This window comes from Lichenostomus cassidix, chromosome 2, assembly GCF_008360975.1.
Source record: "Lichenostomus cassidix isolate B80296 chromosome 2, HeHo_3.0, whole genome shotgun sequence".
NCBI classification, from domain to species: domain Eukaryota; kingdom Metazoa; phylum Chordata; class Aves; order Passeriformes; family Meliphagidae; genus Lichenostomus; species Lichenostomus cassidix.
The window spans coordinates 43,851,463-43,862,451 of record NC_139482.1 but is presented as its reverse complement, the minus strand read 5'-3'; the positions used below and the strand labels follow the sequence as shown (position 1 = coordinate 43,862,451).

General features: G+C 45.2%; 1 protein-coding gene across 1 annotated transcript; it reads left to right on the top strand.

Moving 5' to 3' along the window:
* Nucleotides 1-1,776: 1,776 nt before the first annotated feature.
* Nucleotides 1,777-6,124, top strand: CCR9 (C-C motif chemokine receptor 9). The gene is made up of 3 exons (XM_085051309.1): nt 1,777-2,500; nt 2,916-2,976; nt 3,462-6,124. The coding sequence occupies exons 2-3, from the start codon at nt 2,959-2,961 to the stop codon at nt 4,617-4,619; spliced, it is 1,176 nt and encodes a 391-aa protein (XP_084907435.1). The 5' UTR covers nt 1,777-2,500; nt 2,916-2,958; the 3' UTR covers nt 4,620-6,124.
* Nucleotides 6,125-10,989: the final 4,865 nt, after the last annotated feature.

The following is a 10,989-nucleotide window of genomic DNA, read 5'->3' as shown; positions in this document are numbered from 1 at the left end:
TGGGTTAAATTATACTTATTACTTTGCTTCCAGGGAGAATTAAACTAAGTCTGATTAAAGTCACATGAATCCTGAATATGAGGGCTCAGATTCATGAAGGAGAGACCAATGGGTGTGGAAATCCTTTGCATCAGAGGCTTTGCCTATGGTCATGGCTTTACCCTGGTGCAGTTAATGCATCTCCTGACGCTGAATCACCTTGCATTATACCACGGGCCAAACTAGCTTGTTTTAAGGATAATTACCATGGATCCACAGTACGAAAGCCATTTGCAAGATGAGAGTAACTGATCCCTGAGCCCAGAGACTACTCCTGTGCTTTCACACCTGTGCTTTCCTCAGCAGGAGCCCTGGGGTTTGGCTGAGAGCTGCTCCACCACTTCTGTTTCCCTGGTGGAGGGCCTAGGAGATGAGAGAGGCCAGGTGCCACACAGTGATATCAGCATACAAACTTATGCCTGTTTCAGGAAGAGTTTCAGGAAGGATGACAACTAGTTATTAAAGCTATGCAGACACCGTAGGGGAGATTTTGCAGTGGAGTGTGGAGCATCCTGGGCTCCTTCCTCTTGGAAGGAGATGTCATGCTGCTAACATGAGCATGGTGCCAAGTAACAGCAGAGCCCAACCCAAAACCTAGCCAGAATCATTGTTTTCTCCATAACTGGAGCTGAGCCTGAACTGCTATTCGGAAATTTCCTTGAAGTATGAGTTGAACAAGCTTCAGTCAGGGCTGAACACCATCATTAAAGAAAAACCCCTTGGTGTTCAGACTTCCTGCAGAGAGGGGAACTTAAATCAGCATAATTTGCATGGCAGCTTACCAGAAAGAAGACATAAAATGTGCAAATTCATCCATTTATTAACCACTTCTCACTGCCTTTCTTTTCGAGGTCTTTCCTGTCACACTCTTCTGGATGGTTGTCACATGAAGATGTGCCACCGGTAAGGACTTCATGTGACTGCCTGCAGTCCTGCCCTGGAAATCCCTCCTTTCTGCAGCAGGAATAGCCTGGCCTTTCCTCTTGAATGCAGCATACTTTTGTTTTGCTCCATTTTGCTGTTGCTGCAAAGCAGCTGGTGTTACAGGGCATGACACAGACCCTGAGATCCTTGCTTCTGCCTGCTGGCAGCCTTGGCAGGCAGCAGTGGGAAGCTGTGCCTGTGGGTCAACCTGGAGCAGGCAGGACTAAACCTGGCTCCTCATTCCTGTCCCAGCCTCCCAGGAAGACACTGGTGGCTGCCCAGAGGCACCCAGTTCTTGTTCAAGGATGTTGTTTTCCCCAGTGGAAATGTTTTGCAGCGGGACACAGCCTAGGAGCATCCTCTGATTCTCCCTGTGCTAGATGATGCACATGAGCAGAAAAATGGTGGTATGAGACATTGCCCCTTTGCTATCAAAAGAGCTTAACCAGGAAAAAAGAAAACCAACCCAAAATAAATTAAAAATAAGGAGAAGATTGTCACCTGTGTTTGAGCCACCTAAAACATGAAAACCACAGAGTAAACAGTCTATGACAGGTCTAATCAAACTGGGGCTCTGGCAGCATACACACACCTTAGTCTATAAAAAGCTCAAAGGTGAATTGCCAGTGTAAAGAGCAAACATCACATGCAGAGTGTGACTGCTGAGTGCCACATCCAGGCTGGCCCCACTGCAGCAACTGTTGTGATGAGTCCCCCCACTCCTTCACTATTCATGTCACTCTCTCCCACAAGCAGCCTCCATGGAAAGGAAATTACAGATCACCTTTTTTTTTTCCCCACCAAACTGTCCCAGTTACAATGATAATGTTGTTTGCAATTTAAAGGTAGGTCTGAGAGCTAGAAGAAAATAACATTAGAAGTGCCCTGGGGATGCACAGCTCTGCACCCTTCAGCAGATGCTGCAATGACATGCTAGAAGTGGGTTCTGGGGAGAAATAAATCAGGAGCTCACTGACTGCCTGCTGCCAGCTACAGACACAGGTGCTTTCCGTCAGCCCACAACGAGCAGCCAGGGGGAAGTCAGAGCATGAACATGAACCATTTCCCCATGGAGGCCATTTGGCTCAGTCCAGCTTCTGCTGTGGTGAGAGGCTTGGCTCTGCAAGGTGACCTCTTGGTTATGTGACCTGCTTTGACGGCGTCTGGAGGGAAGATCTGTGCTACTTGAAGCTTCCCAGTGGCACTGACCCACCTTGTGTTGTCACTGGGCTTCATTCCCAGGCACTGTCACAGACATGCTGGTGCAGAACATGTTGAATACTTAGATGCATTTGTCTTGCATCAAGACAAATCAAGCCTCAGCTACCTGTTGTGATGGTGGACTGACTAGAAAAGCAATCTGCAGCAGAAAAAAACAATATTTTCTTGTTTACCGGGGCATAATGGTCAGCTTTGCACACCAACAGCAGTGAGCACTGTGCCTAAACTCACAGATAAATAGAACTCACAGGCAGAGATTGATCACTTGCTGCAGAGGATGCAAATATTTAAGACTGCAAACTACTACTGAAGCCAGGTACTTTTCCTTCTTAGTTGCTAGATAATTTAAGAGACACATTTCATTTTTTTCTCATTAATCTTTTGGAGGTTACAGTGCTTTTAGATTACTTTTTACATGAGCACGCTGGGGAGTCTACAGTTTGTTAAAAATGAGATTGCACTGACTGTATTATATCAAAGGGCTTAATCAGCCCAGTGCCACAGAGAAGCTGAAGATCTAGTGTAGACTAAATGTAAATTTGTCAAATGGAAATAGCTAAATAATTCAAATCAGCGACATCAATTTCTGTGTGGTTTGTTCCTTCCGGCCAGAGTTTTTCGAAGAGTTGAGGTTTTTATTAAAGGTAGAAGAAGAAGTACAAGGAAAGGAGTCACAGTTCTGCTTCAGAGTTGTTTCAAATCAGTTGTTTTCCCCCATCTTTCTTCTCCAGGCTACAGAGCTTCCTTCAGGACTGAGGAGCGATCTGGCTGAAGATGGCAGCTGCAAGCATAGTGAGTATACAGCTATATCACTGTTCATCTCCTTTTCCTTCCCCCACTCTTTGCCTCTATGAGTTTTTTGCCTCTTTTGAGCCACTGGTAGCATCCCAACATAGCAGTAACACAAAGACTTCTTCTCCACCTCTTTCCAAGTTGGGTATTTTGCCTTTTGTTATGTATTTGAGGCCAAGCAAACCATTTTTTGAGTGATCTGACAGAGATAATGCTTTCACCACCTACCATTTTAATAACTGAAGTTGGCTAGATGTTGTGAACTGCTCTTTTGTAAAGACTTTCTTAATGAATGGGTCATTTTTATAAGTCTCTGCTGTGCTGCACACTTTGAACAACCTGAAACGCAGTGTTTCACTGGCAGTCTTTGCACCTTCTCGTTGAAATGGAATATGTTAAGCATCTTCAACTGCATCTGGTGGAGAGGGGAAAATGTATTCTTTACTGACGCCCTCAACACAAATTTACTAGATGTCCTATTGCAGGTCACACATCCTGGCAACAGTAGCCTGGATTACTACAGGAATGATAGCATGGTGCTGTCCCTGTGTGAAAGCCCAGCAAACAGCACAGACTTCATGTGCGACAAGAGGCAGGCCAGGCAGTTTGCTCAAGCCTTCCTGCCAGTGTTTTTCTGGCTCATCTTTGCTGTGGGCACAGCGGGGAACACGTTGGTCGTGCTTGTCTATTGCAAGTACTTCAGGAGGAGCATGATGGATCTGTACCTGCTGCACCTGGCCATTGCCGACCTCCTGCTCCTATTCACCTTCCCCTTCTGGGCCACAGCTGCTTCTGATGGATGGATCTTCAAGGACTTCATGTGCAAAGTTGTCAACAGCATGTATAAGATCAACTTCTATGGCTGCAGCTTGCTTCTAACCTGCATCAGCTTTGACAGGTACATCACTATCGTGCAAGCGATGAAAGCTAAAACTTGTAAGCGAAGGTGGCTCCTGCGCAGCAGGCTGATGTGCCTGGCTGTGTGGCTGACATCTGTGAGCCTGTGCATCCCAGAAATCATTTACAGCCAGAGCACACAGGTGGGGGACATAACAGTTTGCAAAATTACGTACCCGCCAAACGTGAGCGTGAGCTTCAGAGTTACAGTCCTGGCCTTGAAAGTCATCATAGGATTCTTCCTCCCACTCCTTGTCATGGTTGTTTGTTATGCCCTTATCATCAACACTCTCCTACAAGCCAAAAGATCCCAAAAGCAGAAGTCACTGAAGATCATCACCATGATCATCACAGCTTTCCTTCTGTCTCAGTTCCCGTACAATATTGTTTTGCTGGTTAAAGCCATCAACACCTACACTGGGGTAGTGCACAATTGTCAGGCTGCCAACCAGCTGGACATCGGGCTGCAGGTCACCCAGGGCATTGCCTTCCTCCACAGCTGCCTCAACCCCTTCCTCTACGTCTTTGCTGGCGAGCGGTTCAGGATGGCACTGGGCAGGATGATTCAAAGCTGTGGCTGCTGCCAGAGCAGGGGTCAGGAGCACTCCTCTGCCTGTGACAGCCAGGAGCACAGTTCAAACTGGTCCTTTGCCAAGATGGGGAGGCGGAAGGTGAGGAACTCCCTGATCCTCAACACTCATTTGACCTCCTCTGTCATGTCCCCCCCTTGCAAAGTCCTCTTGTAAGTTAGTCCTTACCATCTCCTCTCCAGAGAATCACTAAATTCTTTGGAACCCACCTGTATACTCCAAAGATTATCCCAGAGGAGCAGGAAGGGTTGGGGGCCTGTCCTTGATGTGTGGGACCCAACTGAAGGTTGCTGGCTTAGAGGACAAAGCAAAGGGCAGGAAAATGTACCCCTTTGGCAAAGGGCAGGAAAATGGAACCATACTTGCTATAAACAGAACTGACAGAAGTAAAAAGCGATCTCTGTGACAGCAGTAAATAGCTGGCCCACCTGCAGCTCAGACCACAACCTGAAATAACAAGTCTCACAGGGAAGTGATAAACCCAGCTACAGCAGCAAGAGGCAGATGGAGCAGGATGAACTCTCATCCTGTCCATAGGAAGCAGCAGGAGGGGGTTCAGCTTTTGTTTGCTGTCAAACCTGATACCAGGTTCCCCCATGGAGTGACCTGACTTGTGAGCCCTGACAGATTCCTACACCATATCCTTGTAAAGGATCTCCTCCTGTAAAGGAGAATGGCCTATAGCTCCAACCTTTGCTTGTTGCAGTGAGAAAATGCTGCTCTCTGTGCCTGGGCAAATGCAACTCTGGCTGCATGGGTGGTTTTTCTTGCAAAGAAAAGCCAGTTGTTCATGTACATGAAGTGGCCATTGCAGAATATGATCTGTCTTTCTCCTATATTTTAGCTTTGTGGTGTCATGTGCAATGGCTCCTATTTTGATACTGGAAACAAATCACCCCTCACAACAAAAATTTAAGGGCTTCAGAGACATTGAGTTGTCTGTCCCAGGGATATTGCCTGTATGGTGCAAAGCTTTCTTAAACCACAACACAAAAAGCAAACCCATGGTTCAACTGGCCACCAGTTATGCACTGATATCTTTGGAAAATATATTTAGCCTAGGGCCAGTAAGACAGAGAGTAATTAAGCATCAAGCCTAATGAAATTTGGAATGAGATGTCAGGTTGGCAGAGACTGCAGTTCCCAAAAGTGGTGTGCTGTAATGCACCCCACAGCCTGAGCCCTCAGGACATCATTTATCTGTTCCCCCTTGCTCATCCCCTCGAAGGGACATGGCATTGCCTGTCCTGCCTGCCTGCAGCCTGCACTTCCTAGCCTTCAATTGCAGGTTGTAGAGCCAGGAGGCTTTGTTTTAAATAATGTCATTTAACCTGGTTTGCCTTCTGCTAATTAGCTCTTTCAGGGAAAAAGGGTTTTCATTGTGCATTTATCATTAAAGCATGTTGATAAACAAGAGCTTTCTGCAAAGTTTGATGCTGCTTTTCTAGCTAATAGGGAACACATGGGCAAATGGGTTCAAGTTTCATATACATTTATTAGGATTTGTCTTTTTTTTTACCTTTTCCTCAGGAAAAAAAATAGTCAAAGATGTACATATTTTTTACTGTATGTGTAAGAAGGTTTTGGGGCGTTTCTGTGAATTGTGCTCAGCAAACAAAAGCTGAAATTCTGTTAAATAAAGGCACTGCCACGTACACCAAGGTGATGAACTGGTTGTTTCTTGCCCAGTTTGGATCCATACCCATAACCTGTTTGCAATCACAGCACTTAGTCCTCTGAAAAGAGGCCAAAAGGAAGCTTTGCTAAGGGTTTATTTCGCATATGTAACCCTTGGGGTGTGGAAGCTGCAGCTGAGAACCCTGCAGGCACCAGAGGGGGTTTAAGCTCCTGAGGCAGGAGGGGGTGCAGTCTGGGTAGGCAGGGCAGGTTTCTGACCACAGGAGAGGAGAGAACACACTGGGGGCAGATGCTTCACCACAGCAACTCAGCTCCACTACCCCTTCCTGAGGCTGGAGGTGACAGTGCTCCTACTCAGAGGGTTCTCCTGGCCCCCAAAGAGCCCTCAAGTTGTGCAAACAAGTAAGTGTGCAAACCTTAGCTGCTGCAAGCTCCTCTTCTCTGCACAGCATCTCACCAGCCCCAGGAACTCAAACTTTGTGGCCATCTCACAGAAAGTAAAGATTCTTCAGTCTCCAAAACACAGTAGGAAATATTCATGCTCAATCAGCGGGTGAAACTGCCGAGAGTGGTGAAACGGCAATGAACTTGCACCAGTTTGGGGTGACAGGGTTGTCCCTGGGTCATGCACATCCTGCTCTGAGTCAGGCTGCTCCCATCCCTTTGCTGGGTGCCCAGCCTCCCTGGGGGCAGCTTTCTCTCTTGGGGTTTGTTCCACCACAGCTGCCTGAGGTCCAGCAGCTGCTGGTGGCTCCCCAGGCCCCTCTCACCACAAACTCGGGGGGAAGATGCCTCCCTGTGCCCCTCTGGCTGCAGCCTCATCATCAACACTTGTTGCTCAGCACACAGCAAGGACTCAGTCATGGAAGTGTTTTCTGCCATTACTCTCTCTTCCATCTCCTGGGGGCTTCCATCTGCTAGCAGCACAGCTTGTTGTGGTCAAACCCTTCTCGGGCTTCTCTGTCCCTCTGTCCTGATGTTTTGTTTGGATTTATCCTACCAAAATCTCTCTTGTACTCTGCCAGGGTGTCTCCAGCCTTCATCTGATGCTCTCTTCTGGGATGGGAGATTTCCTCACAGGCAAAGGGTGTTGCCTCCCCTGCCCCATGGTCCCTCACACATCCCATGGGACTCTGCTTATGCCATGCCCACAGCTCTAGCAGGATGGTCACTGAGCAATTGCTGGAAATCCTGGGCAAGGCCTGAGATCTTCCATAGCTTGGCTCTCCTCCCCTCTCTTGAAGGCCATTATTTCCTAGATGTTCCCAGTTTTGGGCTGTAGTCTCCTATGCTATTGCTCTTCTTTGAAAGGGCAGCTGGACTTGTCTCTGCTCCAAGTGCTGCATTGTCACTGTGGTGCAGGTGGTCACGTAGCACAGCACCAGCCTGCTTGTGGTACAAGGGGAGAAAGCTGGGAGAGCTCATGAGAAACTTTCACTCTCTGTAGGCAAACCTGCCTACCTCATGCCTGATCTGCCTGGAACAGAGACATCTTTATAGAAGCACCTCTTCCAGAGAGCAGGGAAGTGATGGAAGTGTGTGAGAGTCAGGAATTATTATTATATTTGGACTTCAAAGCATCCCTGTGACACTTCAAGGACTAAGACAGAGGATAGCACTGTCTTGTGGCAGCTTCACACGGTCCCCACAGCAAAATGTTATCCTGTGTGTGCCAAGGCCTGTTCTTGGGGCACAGACTGAGAAATATAAAGCAGAAGTAGGGTTGGGAGAGCCTTCTCCCTAGAACCAAGGGAGAAGGTATTACCCAGTATGGACAAAAATGCATGACTGGAGATGGACACAAAGACTTGCAAGGGCTACAGGCTATCCTGCAGAGCTGAGGTACAGCAAGGTGTACCTTGTACTCACACATGTATTGGGTATATGTAAAACTCACTCTTTGCAGGTGCCTTATACTCCAGATTGGGCTTTGCTGGAGACTCTCCTAGAGGAAAGCTTCTGACTGTGCACCCAGGACTCCAGCTGCCTCTGGAAGTGCTCTGAAACTTTTGTTGGTAATTGTAGCTTTGAAATAAGGGGATGGCACAATATGAAGATAACCTTGAATTTCATAAAAACCCCAAGTAGACAATACAAGCATCAGATTTATCTTCCACACAAAGCTATCTCAACACGGCAAAAAAGAGACACACATTTGCAATGATAAAGAATTTTATTTTTAAATTCCTGAGGTTAAAAAAGGAAAAAAAAAGCATCAAGAAACATTCCAACACACAACCGTTTACATCTCTGTAACTATACAGACACTGGTGTACATGATTTTTCCCATATCTGGAGCAGGAAGTTTGATGTGAACAGGGTTTGCAATTCTTCAGCAGTTAGGACCAAAAGATGCTTCTGAACAAGTTACAACCTCAGTGATTGAGCATAATTAAAACTATAGTGCAATTTCAATTTTAGGAAAGGAGAAAAGTCAGGCTTTTGTAGCTTTGCTATTTTGTAACATGGTACACTCTCGTGCAATACATCTTTCGTTTTTCATAAAGAAACATTGAGTAATGTTGAGTAAAGGAACACTGTCATTTTCTTGAAGAAACTATATTCTTTCCTTCACGTAAACCTCTTCATAATAAAAAAATCTTACCCACTATATCTCCTTACCCTTTCCAGCACCCAGGAAAAACATCTAATTGCTTATGCTGACCACAAGGTATAATCTCTTTGTTTTATGAATGTGACATCTCCTTCAGTTAATTTCATGATCAATTTCAAATATTTCTTTTCTCTTAATTGCATTCCTGCAATTAAGATAATAAAAATCCCAATTCAACAAATCACCTGAGCAATTATAAATAAACAAATTTTTCATCATTGCTGGCATATGAACAAGCATTTTATGAATGGAGGAATGAGGTGTTTTGTGGCTAGCACAGGTTTTTCCCATGAGAATTTTTCTTGTGTTTTATAAATAAAGATAAAGTTTGGATGTTATTGGAACAGTGTCCCAGAACTTGGGCAGTGCAGGCCTGGCCAATCAGGCCTGGGGGAAGGCTTCTGACTGACCAATCTGGGTGACTTTTGAGAACTCTGTATATGTGATGAAATCAAAACAATAAAGGTCATTCCTTCTTGCCACTGAGAACTGGTGCCTTCATTACTCTGCTGGCTGCTCAACAGCGACAGTGTTTGAATGCAGTGATCTCTTGCACAATGAAATAATCTCTTACACAAACCCACACTTGTGCAAAGTCCTTTATGGGGTTTCCTTGGCTCCAGTAATAAACTGTCTGGGACATTCAAACAAAAGATCTGTATTAATGTCAGGTTCTTAACTTGCACAGTCTCTTCCAGCTGTTAAGAGGGGATTACTGGTCCTGAGCAGCTTCTTTGAACAGCTGCACTCCTGTCAACTTCTACCTTACCAGCCTAATATTTCATAATTTGAAACTTTTTCTCCTTAAGTACTGTCTGTGGTCAGAAGCAAACATTCTCTTTTCATCTTTACACTACAGGTTCTGACTCCCACTCTTAGTCCTCTTTCAGAGAGGAGAAAAAAAAAAAAAAAGTAATAAAATTACTCTCAGTGGGCAGGAAAAACTGAAGAAAAGGGACCATAAAGACTCAAATGCTAAATTAAAACAATCCAGTGGACTTACTCCCCTTCTACCAAACACAGGCTTTAGCCAGTGTCGGGACTGTCTACATGAGAGACCTCCAGGGAAACATCTGGCTTACTACATGGAGACAATTATTTTAAGAGCTACATGAACAGGGGCTTAAAAATATTTGCCACAGGATGAAAAAAATGTCAAGAACTGGATGTGGAGAGGAAATCAGAAAGCAAGGCTGTCAAATAATTTTGAATAGAGAGACTTCAAATACTGTTGAACAGAGATGTCATATTTTGGCCGATGATACTTGACAGTGTCCCTTTACCATACATTTGGCATTTTAAGAAAGATATCCTGGTAAGATTAGTATTCTAAGTAAACAACAGCAAAATGCTTTAAAAAAACCACACCTAAAAGCTTAAAAGAAAACTGCAGCAGACTTCAGTAACAGCTCAGTGAAATTGCATAGCGTATGGTACACAGTACTCCATTTTTAAGCAATAAATAGTCTCTTCTTGACTAATTAAATATAAAACATAGCTCCATGACTGAAATATGCTGTAGTTCATGAACCAATCCATGTGCCACTTATTGCTGTTTATTGCCCACATCAGTCCCTCATCCATCTCATTTTCGTGCACACAGCAAGGTAAGGGCTTAACTGCACTGCAGCCCTCAGGAGCTGGCACTTCCACTGGCCCCACTGCCTGGCAGAGGGTTGGAAGCACACCTCCACCATGGGGAAGAAGGCAGCTGAAGGAAAGGGAATGCTATCAATGAGACAGAGACCTAAGTTCTACGTGCTCCATAAGTCATTCTTCCACAATCTTTTTCAGCATCACTGTATTTATATCATGTTAACAGCTGGACAAATGAGGAGCATTTATTTTAGCTTTATTTGCAATTACTTTCTTTTCTATGATCAGAAATTTCCCTCTGCCTCAGCTGCTACTATATAAGTGTCCAACATTTGTTTTGTAATCTCCACTTTTAAACAACCAGTCTTTTGGTGTGGGAGATCCTTTATGGGCATTAGATTGGACCAGCAATACATAAACACCAGCTGGCCTCTCCTGACCACCTTCCCTGGTTGATCTCATTCCTCCAATTCCCTGTCCTTGCTTTTACATTCACAAGTTTGCCTTTCTCCTCCCCAAGCCATTTGCTTCAGCTCATGCTTGCCCTTTTTTCTTCCTTCCTCTTATGCTTTATTTTCTGTCTCCCATCATGACCTCTGTATGCCAGCTACAGCTGCCACCAAGTCTCTACAGGGTTCCTCACAGGCTGTGCTGCTCTTCTACCAACTGCTGCACTAA